Source organism: Podarcis liolepis (assembly GCF_965112155.1).
Source record: "Podarcis liolepis genome assembly, chromosome: 10".
Classification (NCBI taxonomy): domain Eukaryota; kingdom Metazoa; phylum Chordata; class Lepidosauria; order Squamata; family Lacertidae; genus Podarcis; species Podarcis liolepis.
The window spans coordinates 71018959-71037985 of NC_139562.1; the positions used below are offsets into that span (position 1 = coordinate 71018959).

General features: G+C 43.6%; 1 protein-coding gene across 1 annotated transcript in view; it reads right to left on the bottom strand.

Annotated features, from left to right (window-relative positions):
- The window catches only part of LOC310688185 (cadherin-related family member 4-like), a gene marked incomplete at its 5' end in the record, with an annotated part of 57930 nt that overhangs the window by 8937 nt on the left and 29966 nt on the right, over window positions 1-19027 (bottom strand). The window contains 4 exons of the mRNA XM_083464318.1: window positions 3760-4013; window positions 4865-5006; window positions 17135-17280; window positions 18526-18741. Of these exons, the coding sequence (XP_083320444.1) occupies window positions 3760-4013; window positions 4865-5006; window positions 17135-17280; window positions 18526-18741 (758 nt within the window). The remainder of the gene's footprint in view (window positions 1-3759; window positions 4014-4864; window positions 5007-17134; window positions 17281-18525; window positions 18742-19027) is intronic.

Below are 19027 nucleotides of genomic sequence, written 5' to 3' on the forward strand. Positions count from 1 at the left end.
GTCACTCCACTACTGTTCCCAAATATCTCCAGAGCAGAGTTAGGTGAACAAGATAATTCTAGAGAAGATCTGGCTAGCTCCACATCCTTATGTCAGTTCCCACCCACCACCATTAATCTTTGAAGGGCTGCTCTGCCTACTTCTGAGGATTCCCGCCAGAAAACTGCCGCAAACTTAAGAGGCTGTTCCGCTGTGTCAGCGGAGAGTCACTCAGCTCTCTCTCCAAAGACTCTCCTCCCTGAAAGAGAGGGGAGTGGTTGTGGACAGGAGCCCGAGCACCGCCCCTAGCAGGGGGCATAGCCCCCCTGCCTCCACCTCACCTGGCTGGCGCCCACGCCCCCCTGGGGGCACCCAACCAGGTGCCTCGGAGGGGGCGTGTTCAGCAGCCTTTTGCTGCAGCGCCAGCTTCTCCCTGGCCTCATTCCTCGTCGTCGTCGCCGTCGCGAGTCACCCACCCTCCACTCCCTTTTAGTTAGGGCTTAGGTCATTGGCCTTGCTATGGACCTTAGGTTGGTCGCCCTGGTTGTCTAGGGGGTCTGGTAGGAGTTTTTCCATTTGGCATTAGGCTTTTTGGTTTTTTCGCCTACCTCGTAGCAATCGTCACAACTTTTGTGGTATTGGTGGGTAGGTTAGGCATTGGAATAATGTGTTGTGGTGTGTCGAAGGGCTAGGTGTGGCCTTCGCCTATGCCTTCAATTTTTGGGTATTCCGTTAAAGGAATCTGGGGGTCGTGTGTTCTGTCCGATGCCTGCTTGGCGGGAGGCCATAGCACGACCCTCGGTGACATCAGGGGAGAGCCTATAGTTGGATTAGCATCAACAGGCTCCACCTACTGGTGAATAAACCCACTTGTTTTAGACATCCAATGCCTAAGCCAATACCTTTTCACTGCTGTAATCAATAAAGTTGTGGCCTTTCCATGCCCATTAACCTTATATCATGTGTCCTTGTGTATTCATTTCACATCGCGGGGGTTGGGTCCTCGAACCACAACTGTTCTCTTCAGAGCTATCTTTCTAGAAAAAGAGGAGCTGGAACCCGTGACGAACGCCTCCCTCGTTCTCTCTTAGGATGGCAATGGCGCCCACCTGAGTTCCAATGAGTTCCAGCTCTAAAAAAGCCCTGGTTCTCTTTTGACCATCTCTCTTCCTCCTGAGCATTCTCTCTCTCATCTTTATAGTAACCAGCCCCTCCCTCTGGTTGGACTCTGTCAACTGCCCCCCTCCACCACATATGAGATTCACTGTTCAAGTTATGGACCACAGGTATGAAGTTCATGGCATGTAATGCCTTAAGAAAGAATATTATGAAAATGATATACAGGTGGTACATGACACCAGTCAAGCTTGCAAAAATCTATCATTTGCCCATTAATAAATGTTGGAAATGTAAAGAAACTGAAGGTACATTCTTTCACCTTTGGTGGACGTCCCCAAGGATTAAGGCTTTCTGGGAGATGATCTATAATGAAATGAAAAAGGTATTCAAATATACCTTCCTGAAGAAACCAGAGGCCTTTCTCCTGGGCATAGGCGGCCAATTGGTGCCAAAGAAGGATAGAACTTTATGTATGCCACAACAGCAGCAAGAATACTTATTGCAAAGTACTGGAAGACACAAGATCTACCCACCCTGGAAGAATGGCAGATGAAGGTGATGGACTATATGGAACTGGCAGAAATGACTGGCAGAATCCGAGACCAGGGAGAAGAGTCGGTGGAAGAAGATTGGAAGAAATTTAAAGACTATTTACAGAAATACTGTAAAATTAATGAATGTTAGAATGATGTCGGAATGAAGCTAAGGGGTTTTTAGTAGCAATGTTATAAGGAGTATGTAAAAATGGACTGCTAACAGATGAGAATATACAGTTATTACATATTAAGACAAAGGACTAAGATAAAAACAAAGAGGGAAAGGATTTGCTGAATTAACTTACTGAACTGGAATACAAAAAGGGGAGGTGTGAGGAGGTCCGGGAAACAAGTGAATGAAAGACAAGATATGGAAAGATTGATTTGTTTTTAATTGTTTTTACTTTTTTGTATTTTGTATTCTCTTTTTCCTTTTTTATTCTTTTTTATTGTAACTTTTTTTTGAAACTTTAATAAATATCTTATATATATAAAAAAGAGATTCACTGTTCAGCCTCTTTAGCACTACAACATGGCTTTGTTGAGGGGCGCGCCCCCATACTAATCATTATTTCAGATGAAGATGGCATGGACCTGGGACATGCTTCGACATTCAAGCCAGTGAAGTACTACTTCCCTTTCATTTTTAAAGCATATTTTAAGATACAGTTCATTAAAGATATCCCTTCTTCATGGACCCCCCCTTCCCCAGAGATACCAGACAGATGAGCATGTGCAGATTGTCCTGTGTGATAAAACAGGCTGTCACCAGCCTACGATACAGATATTTTGGGGCTAGTGAAGTAAACTGGCTGCTATTGGTCAAGGCACTGAAAAAACAAAGGATCTGAATACAGTTTGCATGAGTGTCCGATACTTATCTCAACATTATGTCACCATGTGATGAAACTAAAGGATTTAGACAGTTAACATCTGCTGTGTCTGTTTTGCCAGTGGACTCGGATGTAAAAGTTCCCTATGAGTGTGGCCAGTTAATTTGATTTCCTGGCTTAACATCTTAATGATTCAGCTGGCTATCTCATTTTAGACTTACATTATTTATATGTATAGGCACAGGATATGCGTATCCATGAACGTGGCTTTCTGCCCCAGGGAAAACATGCGAAATAGAAGATTCTGAGGGGGGCCTCACACCAAGGAATAGAGCTTAGCTATCAGACCAGATGCTGGGAATAACACACAAGGGATTGACCATCATAATCGACATGGGATTTCTACAGCAAGCCCGTAACCATTTGGGGGGATATCCCCCAACAGAAAACCAGTAGGTCCCATGAGGAAGGTCCACCCTGTCATGGCCACAACTGGCAGAAGACCCAGCAGACCAGCCCTGCCATGCACAACATGTCACACACTGACCACACCACCTCTTCTTGCCACCAGGCTGGTGTGGGGCAAAGCACATGGTCTCACCATTGTTGAATGAGAGCAACACATCAGCTCTCACATGCACAGTGATGTCTAACATAAAACCGCAGCTGGGACATTGCATGTTGGATAGTTTTAGGATGGGCAGCCACCGTTCATGGAAGCTGACATTTCGCTCCCATTACAAAACACAGGCACTGTGTGCCTTCACACCCACAGTGCTGACATCTCCATCCTGGCCCCAGATGCCGGATGAGCCAGAAAAGGACTGAGGAAGAGACACACAGCATGGCACAATCAGCTCCTTTCTGTAATGTGAGCAGGCCTTAATAATATTTATTTTTCAAAATAAAATCTGCACCAGTTTTTAACTTGAAAACCTCAAAGTAGATTTGTATATCATATTGTTGTTTTATTGCTATGTTTTATTCATTCAGAGCAAATAGTGAGGCACTCTACCTGAGGGAGAAGATTTTGGGGGAACCATTTAAGCCGTAGCCATCCGGCGGGTGTTCCAAGGGTGTGACGATGCTGGCACAGTATAAACACACCAGCAGAGCCAGTCCAGTTCTCCCTTCTGCGTATTTGCACCACAATGACCTGGCTGCCACCCCACCCCTCCCCCTCTCTGTAAGTCACAGAGATACCAGAAACATTTTGAACTGTGCTCTCCTCTATCAACTGCCCCAGATGTCTCTTGACGTCCTGAAAAAAAGAAGCATGCTTGGAAACTTACGGCAGTTGTGGTTGTTTTTGTGGTGGTTGAAGGCCTGGTTGTTCTCCAGGGAACCACATGCAGTATTACAGTTGCTGTTGTGGACAAGCGGTGAGCTAAACTGCCATGCAGTTCATCAGCAACTTCTATCAGTAGCTGAAATGTGGTGGGATCCTGAATTCCTCTAAACACATCATACTGGAAGTTCTGTGTCGTCATCAAAGAAGGTAAGTCAGAGCCTAATCTCTGAAGTTTGAACCGAGAATGGATATTGCCTAGAAAGAATGGGGTTTGAAGTACCATAAAAATAAAAATGGCATCCTATTACAATTCATATCTAGCTTTCAGAATCTTGCACTTCAGGTGAATATGGCATCTCTTAATAAATGTTTGAATTATGCTGCGATGAAGCAAAGAGCCTCTTAGGCACTGGTACAAGAGAACAGCAGCTTTTCTTCCCTTAAAGAAACATAGGAAGCAAAAGAGATTGCAGTTCAGAGCAGGTTCCTTTCCCAACGCCTGGCCACTGTTCAGAGAAGAGAGGTGTCTCTCTCAAAGCACAGAAGGTACATATTCATATATAGCTGAGTTGGTTAGAGCGTGGTACTGATAATGCCAAGGTTGCAGGTTCGATTCCGCATATGGGATGGCTGCATATTCCTGCAGTGCAGGGGGTTGGATTAGATGTCCCTCAGGGACCTTTCCAACTTATGATTCTATGATTTAAGGTCAGATGTGAGGAGCCTGAGGCCCTTCACATGCTGAGGGACTTCAATTCCCATCAGCCCCACCCAGCATGGCCAACAGTCTGGGATGATGGGACTTGTAGTCCAGGAACATCTAGAGGATTCCCTAGCCATGATTTCAACAAAACACTCTTGGTGTGTGCTCTTTAGCAACTGACCTACTCCAAGTTGACATATTTCTATGGTTAGAACAATCTCTGGCTTGCTAATATTGTCATAAGGTGTGTGTGTTTTAGGTCCTAATTTCTGGGCAGCTCCCAAATGGCTCACCTTTGAAGGGCAATAGACTTGAAGGTGCTTCACCAATTCTATTCACACAAAAAGAAAGAATGAAAACTAATGAATGGTCATTACAAAAACTAAGCTATATATAGTCTTACCTCCCACAATAGTGTAGCTGAGCTGATGAGGGGGAGAATCTTTGTCTGAGCAATTCAACTGCAAGATGGGTGTTTTAATAGTAGAGTATATAGGTTTGCTATAATAGGGTGGCCTACAGACCGGAGGTTCATCGTTCACATTCTGCAAAAGAAGAAAATAGCAGGTCGCTTGAAAACCCTTTGACCAAAAGTTAGGAACAAGAACATTCTAGCAGGGAGAGCTGCAAGCTCCCAGCATTTTCCTACAATCATTACACAGCAACTTCACAAGTCAGTTTCTGCAGACACTGACACATTAAGCCTGATGGTGGCAGAAGCACTTTTCTGATTATTCAGAGTATTCCTAGCCTTCTTCAGAAAATTGCAATGTACATATGCACAAAGAATAAAAGTTTGTGTCTTGGGCAACAGGTTTACAGAGTCAATAATCACACAATTATTCAAACTGAACATGAATTACTACATTAAAAATCTTTAGTTCCATACTATTGGAAAGCCGATTTGAAGTTCCCTTGTCACACCTCAGAGCAAACTCTGTTGTTGAAAGCCTTCTTTCAAAAAACCACGTGACTCTCCTTTCCCAGGTCCTAGGGATACTGTAAGCCAGGTGTGTAATGAAAACATGATGGCCTGCAAAGCAGCACAAGCAGAAGGCAATTTGGAGCGGGGAAGCTGTGGAGAAGTCCCAGTCACCCCCTCCCCACACTGCTTTGCAACAAAGAAACAGGGTATCAAGCTTTTAATAGATTAGACCTGAATGCTACTGCAGGACATCAGCAGTAGCAAGAGATGATGGGCACAGATGTTTATGGTCTATGCTATATGCCTTTAAGTGCTGCTGAGGCATCGCTTTTTTGTAATTAGCTGCAAGTGGGATTGAAGTGGAGGTTCTGCGTCTTTATTTATTTAAAGCATTTTGACCCTGGTCTTCAGACACAAAAGACTCTCACAGTCCCTGCCCTCAGGTTTACAATCTAAAAGGCATGACACAAAAGGAAGGAGGATAGCAAACTCAGGCACTAGACCCAGTGGCGTAGCGTGGGTTGTCAGCACCCGGGGCAAGGCAAGTAATTTGCGCCCCCTAACCCGTGGATTTTGCGCCCCCTAACCCGTGGAGCGCGGCCCCCCAGATGTTGTGCCCGGTGTGGCCGGCCCAGCCTGCACCCCCCCACGCTACGCCACTGTAGCACAGAACACCATCCCTAATCCTGCAACTGCAAAAAGTTCTGCAACACAGCACAACAGACCATGCAAAAGGATCGTTGTTGATGCTTTTATTAAAAAAATGTAAACAACAGCCATCTTTATTTACACTATGAGCTAACTGTCTGAGATGGGTAAAACCAATCCCAAAGGGCCCTTACAAACAGTAGATTATGCTACATTTTCCTTGTTTAAATCCACAATGTTTTGGTTTTACCTCCCCACCCTTATACCCTTTCCACCCAAGACGTACACCTGATGCCTTTGTCACACATTACATGCACCCAACCCCTTCCCTGCAGTCAGCTAGATTTCCCTCGCAATAAACGTGGGAGGGTAGGTACCGGAGAAGGGAAACCTGAAAAGAGAAAGTGGCTGCTTTCCTGCATTCTGCCTCAGGGTCTTACTGCCCACCCTGCTCTGTTTCGTTGCTGTGTTTGCTCAAACGGAACAAAGAGCAGGGAAAGCCCCTCCCCTCCAGGCAGAGAGAGAGAGAGAGGCGCCCTCCACAAGTTGTCGAGCTTGGGCAACGGCTGCGCCGCCGACGGCAAGGCGCTAAGGCGCCGGCTCCCCAGGCTGCAGCGCTTGGCCAGGCGCTGCACTTGCATGCCTGGCCGCGCCCAGCTCGCCTCAGCGCAGCGGAAAACAGAAGCAGTGGCGGAGACGACGACCCCCCACCCCAACCAAGCCTCGATTGCTTGTCCCTTCCCTCTGGACTCGCGCCCCCCCCCAGGTGTTGCGCCCGGTGCGGCTGGCACCCCTGGCACCCCCCACGCTACGCCACTGACTAGACCTGTTGAACAGCAGCTGAAGAATTAGGGATGAATAGACTCTTAACAGTCCCTGACTGTTTCTGTTTGGGGGGGTGGCGTTAATCTCTAATTTCCTTGCATTGTTCCCCCCCCATTGCTATATCCAAATTTATTCATTTAAATATTAAATCAGGTCCTCCCTTAAAGAGGGCACGTAGTGCGGTGAGCCCTGGAAAACCGACACCCTGTGTTGTGGGTGGGTACGATTGGTCAGCCACAACACCCGATTGGTAGGTCCCTTGAAGCTGGGTGCAATCTGGCCAATGGGATGCAGTCCAAACGGTTCAAGGGACCTATTTATGCCCATGCACATGACCCAGAGCTTCCTCTTTTGGCGCTTGCATTCGGAACACCCGCCCACCTCTCCCCACTTTTCGGGCTTTGCGCTTGACCTTGCTATGCCGTTGTGTGTCATCTGTCATTGGGACAGGGGCACGGCAGGAATTTTCCCCACTTGGCTGATTGGCTGCTGCCTTTTGGGTTTCGCCTGCCACGTAGCAAATCGTCACAACTTGTAAGGTTGCGGATAGGCTCTGGTTCAGGTGATAGGGATGGGAGAACGCTCTCACCATTCCTATGTGAAGGATATTCCATTAAAGGAATCTAGGAACTCGATGGTTTGGTCTACCCCTGAGAGGGGGTTGTGCCCATGCCTGAGTCCAGGGGGACATTTGGGTGGCAGAGTTAGCCCATTCCCGGCTTTCTGCTACCCAGGTGTTCACCCTTGGCTGACCTATGCTGGAACCCTGGGTCAGCGCTACCTGCAAGGCAGGGAGCTAGTCAAAGCAGAGCCTATGCAACCAGTCACTCTCTGTAATCAATAAAGTTGTGGCCTAAATTCTGCCAAAAACAAAAACCAAAATTTGAGTCAACTGTGAATTTATTTGGGGGGAGGTTTCTGGGTCTGAACATGCAAATAGTTTCTACCCCACATGGGCCCCCCAGTGATGACTGTTTTGCTACTTAAAATGAGAAGAAAGGAAAAAAGAGGACCAGCGATCCTCTGCTAGCATGGAGAAAGTACGCACAGCTTTTAGAAGTGCAAGTTTACCAGTTGCCTGTGGAATTACTTGCTTTCCTCTTCTAAAGTGAGACAGCCAACGCAACACCAGCTCTGTTTTCTGACGGAAAAACCATGCAATGCTTTATGGATATAGCATTTTATGCCGCCACTCAAGGCTCAGCTGCAAATCTTATCAATCAGCATGAAGAAAACATGGCTTCTTTTATTGTCTGCTCTCAATTAAAGGAAAATCAATCAATCAGACAGGCTTTGCTCAACATTACATTACAAAGAGAAATGGCCCAGACTGTTTATCTTACTAAATGCTCCATTAAATTATTTGATAAGGTATGTAAAGCTTCTGTACACTTCCCCCGAGAGTTATTTTCTTGGGTACAAAACAAGATACCACCAATCCATATTTATTAAGTGGATTGACACAGCTCATAGAAAAGCAGGTGAACCGTGAAGCCCTATTAGCTGCAGCAAACATGGTTTATTAGTGAACAAGACACAGAACTGAATGTATGACACACAAAAGGGCAGGGCTTTAGCGACCTCTTCATCATGTAGTGCCCTAGAGAAAAGGCCCCAAATCCAGAACATGGTAGCAGAATTGGGCCCTGGGCCCTCTGGGCTTCCATTTCAGACCTGGACATAATGAAATCACCCAGATCTAAAAGAGGTCCAGTATGTTTGGAGGATTGCTACCCCCTGGCATGAGCTGATGATGTCACTAACATGCGTCAAGACCTGCAGCCTTAAGAACAGACTGAAAAGCAGGGATGAGGATATGAGCTGATCTCCTTTGCTTAGGTTATCACCTGCTCTCAGCATCACGGAAAATGTAGCTCCTGTTTAAAACACTTGCTTAAATCATATGTTTACCAAGGTTTCCTGGACCTTTTTCATGTTTTGTACACTGCTCAGATGAGGTTGTTGAATTTTCATTGGCTTTATGCAAGTTGATTAAAGATTTTTTAATGATAATAAGCATAATTCAAGGGTTTAGCACAGGGATGGGAAGGTAAATATGTATCTTTCTGTCCTCTGTTCCACTCCGTCTTGCTCCATTACACGATACAGGGGGATGGAGATTTCCCAAGCACTTAGGGCCCTCCCTGCAACGCCTGACAGGCCTCTAACTTGTATTTATAGTTAATTTGAGCCTTGGTGCCTGAATTACAAACTGGAACCATAATTTTAAACCCACACATTTGTACCTGATCATTTCATTCATGTTTTAGAATCATAGAATCATAGAATCATAGAATCATAGAGTTGGAAGAGACCACAAGGGCCATTGAGTCCAACCCCCTGCCAAGCAGGAAACACCATCACAGCACTCCTGACATATGGTTGTCAAGCCTCTGCTTAAAGACCTCCAAAGAAGGAGACTCCACCACACTCCTGGGCAGCAAATTCCACTGTCGAACAGCTCTTACTGTCAGGAAGTTCTTCCTAATGTTTAGGTGGAATCTTCTTTCTTGTAGTTTGGATCCATTGCTCTGTGTCCGCTTTTCTGGAGCAGCAGAAAACAACCTTTCTCCCTCCTCTATGTGACATCCTTTTATATATTTGAACATGGCTATCATATCACCCCTTAACCTCCTCTTCTCCAGGCTAAACATGCCCAGTTTTGTTGATAGAAGTTTTATTGCTAAGCCTCCATTCATCAAAAGAAGTCTGATATCCATTTACCTAGCTTCTATAAGGAGGCCAGAGTCTCAGAAGGTCTTTGCTCCCACTCAAAGCATTTTAATAATACTCTCTGATTTTCAAGCCTCCCACGATATGATATAAGACTTTTTGCAGTGTTATTAGCTTGGAGCTCAATTTACATCAAAGCACTATTGCTAAATGCCCACACTGGAAGGATCCACCTGAAATGTTGCTTCTATTACTGCCTTTATCTACATTGCCGTTATTTGTATTTTCATATTCACTTATGTCTGCATCTTCTTGGAAAAGTGGCGTTGCCCAAATGGAAATGAATTGTGGAGGAGCCTCATAGTTTGTATTGTGTTTGCTATTTCAAGCCTTCATTTCAGGAACAAATGTGGATGATTTAGGATGTGGAGTTTTTGGAAAGTTTTAGGAATCACATGTTTGTTGCGGAAGGTAGAAGTTGGCAGAAGGCTTTGGAGAGCTGGCTGGGAGAAAGTGTGAACAAGAGGACGTGGCAAGGAGACCCACCACAGCAGGAACCACCACCACCGCTCTCCAGGTGTTCTCAACTGTACTTCTGCTGTAGTGGGAAATCCTAATTCTCCATAGTCAATAGCGGTTTGCAAAGTGATGGGAACCGCTGTTGGTGATCCATATGGAGACAATTTGGGACTTCTAGATTCCACAACACAGCCCTCGAGTTTAAGGAACTCATTATCACCCCCGTGTCCAAAAAACGTGAGATGTGTCCCTCTGCATCACTCAGTTCTCAGAGGTCACTCAGAGGTCACATGGGACATGACACAATGAGAACGAGCCTGCACTACGAAAGGTACATTGTCTCCAATCCAGATAGCATATGTTTAACTCTTTTCTGCTGTTCTATAATGTAATCATGATTACTTGAGTGAAAGTAGTTATTTGCTGATTGACTTTACTAGAAGTGTTTCAGAGCATTCATTTGCAGCGCTAAAACTTCTGCAGCAGCTTTGTAGAGCTATAGCATTGCCATATATGTTGACATCACTGGAGAATAATATCCAGTGGTAGATATAGCCAGTGCTTTTTCTAGGGGGACACAGGGGGATCCATACCCCTAGACATGTTGTGAATCTTTGTACTTTTGTCCATTTACTGTATTTATTTCCTCCGATTTGAACTATAAAATGGTGGTTTTTCTTGAGTCAAAATAAGAGTACACCTAAACATTTTTAGAGGGGGAAAAGCACTGGACATAGCCCAGGGCACTCTCACCATAGGTAACTCTCATTCCTCCATTACATTACAGGTGCAGATTCCCAAAAGGTATCCACAGTAACAACCAGGAAGCTCACATTTGGCTATCTTTGTGCAGATCTAAATTGGCTTAACTTCTAGCAACTCCACTGCAGTCCAGGAGTCTCAGACTATTTATAGAATACAATTCTATAAATTGGACATGCTTTGAAGGCTGATCTACAGAGAAAGGTCAAGATAAGATTTTTGCATCTGAGAGGCATCTTCATTGTGCGTGAGCAGGATAATATCATTTTTCTTCTCTACAATTATTGTTTTCCTTCTTAAAATCTAATCAGCATTTTTCTTTTTAGAAAACAATTCCTCTTCCTATTACATTTAACTACGTTTAGTGAAGAAGGCAAAGGTGTTGTTCTCATGACGTAATCCCAAACATGAGAGTTCCTGGATTTCTTCTATAATTACACGGTTTCCAACCAATAAATGCCTTTGTGTTGATTAATGGCATCTGTTTACACAGATAATTAAATAATTTATGTGCCCTGCACCTTATCTTTAAGCAGAACAACACTTTGAGCATCATTTTAATTGTTCTTTGAGGGTTGTGTGATACATGTGGTTACAATTAATGGAAATACAAACAAAGATAAATGATAGCTACTGTAGCTTTTTCTGAGAGGTCTCTCTTAACTTGATAAGGCTATCAATGACTACAAGCCATCATGGCTCCAGTATTGGAGGCAGTGTGCAGCTGTATGCCAGTTGCCACAAGCAATTTCCCCTAAAATTTTGTATGCTATTTTCACTAATGTGTGCATTTTATTCACACTTTCCCCTAATATACACATTTTGGTACATATGGATTGGACAACTGCATCACAAAATATGGAGAACTGCGAATTTTGAAGGATTATCATGTTTCAGTTTCCATATTGGTTTGAGAGGTGTGAATTAGCTATTTACTTATTAAAATGCAAACAAAATCAAAATTCTCTCCCATCCCTATTTGGGCATGAGGTAGGTTTACTCTGGGCAGGAAAAAATGCAATAATCATCAGCCTTCTAAAATCTGAAAGAAAGCCACATTTACAAGGGTGAGTCATTGCAGAGACAGATTAGGAGTGTGCATGTTTTGGATTTTTACTAGCAGGGTTTTGTTATTTAAAGCCATGTTTGGGTATCTGAAAATATTAAAACATAATCTCCAATGGCCACAAAATGATAAGTGAATATAAGAAACCTTATTAGGGCCATGGACATTACCCATTACACTAAGAATCCCATTGATGTGGTCTGTTTCATACTTAACGGCTTCTGCTAGAACATAACAAACTGATCCATGGCTGGAGATTTTCTTCCCCCAGCCATTCCACCCCACAAATACGTCCAACCTGTGCCTGAGGCACTAAGAACATCAATCCCACAGAGACCCTGAGTCAGCATGAGGAACGACGGATGAGTCAGATTCAAAGTCTCACTAGGAATACATCAGGCAATAAACAGTGCTTGTGGGTAACCTGCAAAAACCATTGTGTGACCCCACCAGTACTGTTAGGCTTACTCCTTTACTGATGTAGGAAAGGAGAACATGAACTATAAACTTGATAGGTTCAAGAGAAACACTACGGCATTAGGAAAACATGACTGAGGTTGGAGCCTCTAACATTTGGAAGAACTATTGGGCTGGACTTCATGTGCCCTAATACTAAGCTGGCCTCCTAAACAAGACTATATTCTTCAGCCTATTAAAAGAAAGAAAAGAAAAGAAATTCCTGGTGGCATTCAGCTGAGGGTGCATTCAGATATACGGATTATTGGGTTAGTTTTCCTTGTTATAAGGCTAGTGTTTCCTTTTGGGTTTCTGATGTTCTTTTTGAATTGCATTATCTCTTGCATTATTGCATTGTATCTTTTTGATCAATATACTGCCATGTCACACTTTTATTCACACCAGTGGGCATAGCATGCCACATCAGCAGACCTCATTTGACATGTTGCCAGCCTTTATGTGCATGTGTTTTTCTGTTCCCCCAGGTGGGAAAGAACCGCCTGATGGAATGCCACCCCAAATTTTGCAACATGGCGTGATCTATGAAAGCAGTGGGAACATTATACCACAAAACTCCCATGATTTGCCGAGTTCACAAGGGTGCAAACAGATTTTTGCCTAAGATCAAGGACAAAGTGAAGCCTTTCAGAAATCCCGGTAATGTCCGGAAAAATCCAGACATATGGCAGTCCTAACCATGCCACAGACATAAAAATCAGCAAGAAGATTCAGTGCATGGATCCACAACTCATGCCATATGTTTGTTCATAGTCAGTGATTTCATTGAAATTGCTCCTGGTTTACGTATGAATAAGTGGATTTGATTGCAATACTATGACTTTGAAATTGTTGGCAATTTTTTTGATGTCTAGATTTTAAAGATGGGAACAATGTGATGGTGAAGGAGGTTCTACTTTGTGCATCTGCATCTTTTTCTGCCAGTGTGTACAAGTGTGCAAGAGAGAGGGAAGAGATCTTTCTTATAAAAGGTAGAATTCAAGCTTCATTCAAGTGACGGCAGTGACCTCAGCTAGCATCAGTTACTGTTCTCAGTTTTAGCCCTTAAATGTACATATGAAATGCAGCAGAGATAACTGTCTCAGGGGGCTGTTACAACCTACATGAAGTCATGCACTTTATATGAAATTCCTGTCATGTAAGATGTATTTGGATCAAGTTCACTAAGAAACTTCTCTTTGTTTTAAGAAAGATGAATCTATTACTTGAAACAAAACACTAAGAGAATGAGCAAATTACTAGGATAGAAAATCGACACTGGAACACACTGTGGCATAATTAAGGATCCCATTTTATTGTAGGGAATTATTGATATATAAATGTATTTCTGTGCCACATTATAAAATATCAAGACAATGTTCACTATGAAATATAAAACACTATTTCAAGGTGTTTTTTTAAAAAAATACAGATAATCATTAAAGTGACTGGTTAATCAGGAATTAAATGGCTGAAAAGCCTGTCTTTGGGTGGATCTACACGCAGGAAAAAAACGCTATAAATAAGTCAGAAATTAAATCATTATAATAAAAGAAAAAAAAACGCTATGTGACAATCACATAGAAAATGTTTTTGCTATCTGGCACCATCTGGTGTTGTGTGTTTATAATGCATTCAGAACATTGTGTGTGTTTTTTACTAATGTAGCTGAGTCCTTTAAGAGATGCCTTTAAGAGATGTGAATCCTTTAAGAGATTCGCAAGTGAGAATGTCTGCTGATTATTTGCTGGAAGAGTGTTCCCCAGCATGTAATCAGTGACTCTAAATGTCCAACTCATTTTTCTCTTCTCACCTAATTGCATATAATAATCCTTCAGGAATATAATAAAGAATGAACAAACAAGCAAATAAATGAAAAGAGGAGCTGAAGTTATTTGGTACAGGGGTTTTGCTTCAATTTGTCATGTAATCAATTAAATCTAATTTGTGCCTTGTGTCTCTGCATAATACTTGGTTATAACTTTTAGGGAAAAGGCTACTTCAGCTGTCAGTTTAGAGTGAGCTGGGCTCCATATCCTTCTCTGACACTGATTTATATTGAGCCATTAACTTCAAATAAGGCGAAAGCTGACTTTAAGCAGACTGATCGTGTGAGCTTAAAAGCAAATCCTTTAACAATGCCATAATTTCCCCTAATGAATATTTCTTGTCTCTAAAATGCTGCTTTCTGTTAAAGGAACAAAGCACACACACCCCAAAGCCTCTGCTGGGTCACTGATGTAGTTTGACACAATAAATTGCCAGTCCCCAATTCCCATATTGTATAATGCAAAAGGAGACATGGTTATTGTCTGTTAAATAAACATTGTAGAATAAATACCCTGCCATATTGCTCACTCGTGCTACAATGTCATCACTGTGTCGGATTCAACATAAGTACAGTAATGCATTTTCTTAATAGTAGCTTTCTTTGGGACATGCACAAATGGCTGCTGTTTTCTGTTATCGGGAGAAATGGCATCAGGTGTGCAAGATAGGCCTTTTAAGGGCTAACAGTCCCAATAATTAAATTGAAACATTACATCCAGAGGTGATATATCTCTATGTATGAGATGCTGAGGACCAATTAAGAGAGTGGTAGCCATTGCTCTCGTACTGTGAGTTTCCTAGAGGCTATTTATTTACTATATTTTTAAGTCGCCCTTCAGCAATGCTGTCAGAATGGCTTATAATAAAATAAGAAAACCCACAATTTGAAAACAATCATCATTAAAACTGGGGGATAACCTGCATCTTATAACCAACATGCTTACATCTAATTGATGCATGAAGGGGTTAATAGAGTAAGCTGTCCTCTTCCCATCACCTTGGAACTAGGTAATCAAGCCTTTACTCTCTGTCTACCTGATGAACTCACAGGGCTGTCTTAAGCATATGCTGCGCCGGAGTACAAAGTTCTGCCCAGCACCCCCCTGGGTTGCCCAGTCCCAGGCGCGCAGGAGGGAGGAGCCGGCCGGCTGCCTCAGCGTCTTGCTGGCTCAGTCACCCCTGAAGTCGCGGCACAGAGCCACCCGCAGCAGAAGATCCCACCATGGCACTCCGACCGATGGGTGGGCTCTTCCCCGGACTCAACTCTCAGGCCCTGGACTCTCGGCCTGGTTCCCCTGAAAGCCCGGCGCCCGGGTGCCCTGCTCCCCTAGCGCCTATGGGTAAGACGGCCCTGTGAACTCAGCATGGGAAGAGGTTTCAGCTGGTTGCTCAAGCTTAGCCGTGTGGCTCTCACAAGTCATACTTGTGTCCCTATACCTAGCATTTAGGAACTTTCACCATTTTGTAACCAACTAAGTTTTATTGCAGATGCAACTTTTCAGACTGACATACGGGGAAGCAGATGAACCAGACCTCTGAAGCATTTGTAAGCAAACCATTTTTAACCTACCAAACGTTATATTTTTCTACACTAGGGGAAGTGGGAAACTTTGGAAGGAAATTGGAAGGGTATATATTAACGGTCTAACAGCCTGTATTGCTGCACTTTACTGCTTATTTTGTGATTTTAAATCTCTGCTGGGGTCCCTCACCAAAGACTACTTGCTGGAAACCTGGATCTTAGCATCCAGGGAATTCTCCTTTTTATATTATTTTTCCCCCCCCCTAAACAAACAAAAAACAGTAAATCACTATTTTAAAACCCACAATAAAGCAAGACACAGCAGAGAAATTAAAGAAAAATCATTAGACACTTAACCTACTAACATAACCTGTAGCAGTGTTAGAGCTTTAATGCCCTAGTACCTAAGGAGGCTTCAGAGAGGCCTCAGGGAGCTTTTGGAAATTTGTTTGATAGGGGGCAGCCTGGTAAATAATGATTCTCTTACCTGGTGATGGTGAGTCTCTCAAATGGAGAAACGGAGGGTGTAAGAAAAGAGTATATTCTGTGGAGGCCAGGTCTCTCTTTCTCAGGGAGCCCAGGATCCAGGGCATAGCTGTCAACTTACAGTTTTGAAAATAAGGGACCAGCAGCCTTGAAAATAAGGGACCAGCAGCCTTGAAAATAAGGGGCCAGCAGCCAAAATAAGGGACCTGCAGCCTCACCTGTTCCAGGCACTCCAGTCTTCCTGTCCTCCTGCAGTCTGCTCAAACTCATGCTGGTAGCTTCGAGAACACTGTCCAACCAACTTTGTAACCAGAGGTTCAACTGAATAGAATCTGAATCACATGCACCACAAGGCCTATGCAGCCTCAACTTAAGATGGCTCCCCGGCCTGGCTTTGCACTGCAAAGTTTGCAGCAGCACATGTAACAAAATGGCGTCCAGCATTCAAAAAACCCCTCAGCTTGCATTAACTAGCCACGCACAAGGCATGCAAGCTCCACCCCCCGGTCGTTCTTAGACTTCTTATTGGGTGAGCAACACAGCCAAGCAACACAGTTGGAGCCTCCCTCCTCCCTGGCTGGCAGGGAGGGAGGGAGAGGAGCTGCTTCCTTTGAAATTTAAGGGACATCATTTAAGGGACATTTAAGGGACATCCATCAATAAGGGACAGCAGCGGGACATGGCGCTGGAATAAGGGACTGTCCCTTCAAATAAAGGACACTTGACAGCTATGATCCAGGGTTGCTGCGTGGGGGTGGGGAGGTGGTGGGAGTTAGTTGAACATCATCTGAAGGTCTTTGCTATCCCTGGTAGAATCCACTATTCTTCTCAGTCAATAATCTCTTTATTCTAGTTGCTACTAGTTTACAAATAAGCCATGCTCAATATATTATTGTAACTGCTTTACAACAGATACATATAGAATCAAATGCTCCACACTTCCCCAAACAAACCCTTTACTTACCAGAATGTAGACTGTGACCATAGCAATGCTGGATCTTTGCCGGACGGGGTCTGGTTCAATATCATTGTCCAGGTCAATAGCTTTCACCCAGAGAAAATACTGAGACTCACTTTCTCTATCAAGCATGTTCAAAACTTTTATAATACCTGGCATGGACACACACACCATTAAATCACTTTTAAAAAATACATTCCTATTTTTTTGAGCAGAAAAATACATTAATCAACCTTGGTGTACCAATAACGAGGTCCTTTAAAACTGTGTTTTGTGAGAACAAAAGAGATGATGCTTGAAAGCTGCTTGAGCAGCATCCTCAAATCTCAGTGGATTTTGCATAAGCTCACATATTGAAGATTCAAGGTCTTGTACTAATGTAAATTTCCATGAAGGCCTTTTTTATGAGGGGTGAGGGGGCTAGCAGGGCAAAGAGCAGAAGGGGGGCCTATGTGACGCTGGATCCTTCGCCACATTTTAGGCAAGGGCATGGCAGGATTCAGCATCTTCCTAAAGCAATGGGATGGCAAATCTCATTGACTGTGGACAGAGATGAGGAATCTGTGGCTCTTCAGTTCCCATCAGCCCATGGTCAACAAACAAGGGGTGTGGGAGTTGTAGTGCAACCCCATCTGGAAAGCCACAGGTTCCCCATCTCTTAACTAGGTAGTGCCAGAAAATCCTGGATCAGATAAAATGGTGTTACAGCATGATAAACATTACGGAACAGCACACATGACAGATTTATTTTCACCCTGCCTTTTCCCCTGACAGGGCTCAAGGTGGCTTAATGATGAAAACAAGAATCACTAAAAACGAAGAAAAAAATCATTAAAATATGAAACGTCAATAGAATTAAAACTATTTAATATAGAAAATCTGTTTAAAACATGCAAAGAATTCCAATAAAAATAGCATGGCACCAGCACATTACAGTAATCCAAACATGATGTAAGTGAACTGTGTGTCACTTGGCCAAGGAATGGGCGCAGCTGGTACACTAGCTTTAACTGTGCAAATGCCCTCCTTGCCACAGCAGAGACCTGGGGAGCCCAAACTGCAGGAGCCCAAACTGCAAAGCTGTGTCTTCAGGGGGAGTGTTACTCCATCCAGCAAAGGCTGAATCCCTATTCCCTGTTTTGGCTTCTGACTGACCAAGAGCATCTCTGTCTTGTCTGGATTAAGTTTCAATTTGTTCACCCTTATCTGGTCCATTACTGATGGCAGACACCAGTTTAGAACCAAGACCACTTTAGTAAAGTCCAGGACTGAATCTTGCCTAAAACCATGTTCTCTTCTTAACTCCAGTAAAATGCTGGATGAAAGCTAAGGCAAATTTTCTTCCTGTGGCATTCATTCTTCTTGAGCAGAGAAGCCTTTAAAATAATTGGCAGTACCTGTATCTGGCTCTATATAAAATTTAGGAGGATGCCCTGCACCATCGCCAACAAGTGTGTACTTCAGATTATTGAATGGCCAGTCTTCGTCTGTAAAGGCGACTCTTCCAGCCACGGTGCCAATGCTGCTGTTTTCAAGCACGCGGAATATATTTGTGCCAGTATGAGGATCTATTTCATTAGTACGGGTGACTTTCACGATAACCCTAATTGTGCCTGAAAGGGGGTTTAAAAAAAGAAGATGAGCAATAAACAAGTTTCAAAGAATGTTGTTGGAGAACTTTGCCTCATAGATTGTCTGCAGTGTAATTGCTAGAGGATTATGATCTGACTGCCATGAAGGTGCCTAGGCTTGGACAGAATAGGGCTACTGGAAACAGAAGGATTAAAATTCAGCAGCCAGGTGTGTCAGCTAGGTCTTGCCTACCTAATAGGCCAGAGTGGCTGCTGCATGCTTCCCCAAATCAGCTGGATCTTCCTTGAGGGCTTCAAAAGGGGTAGG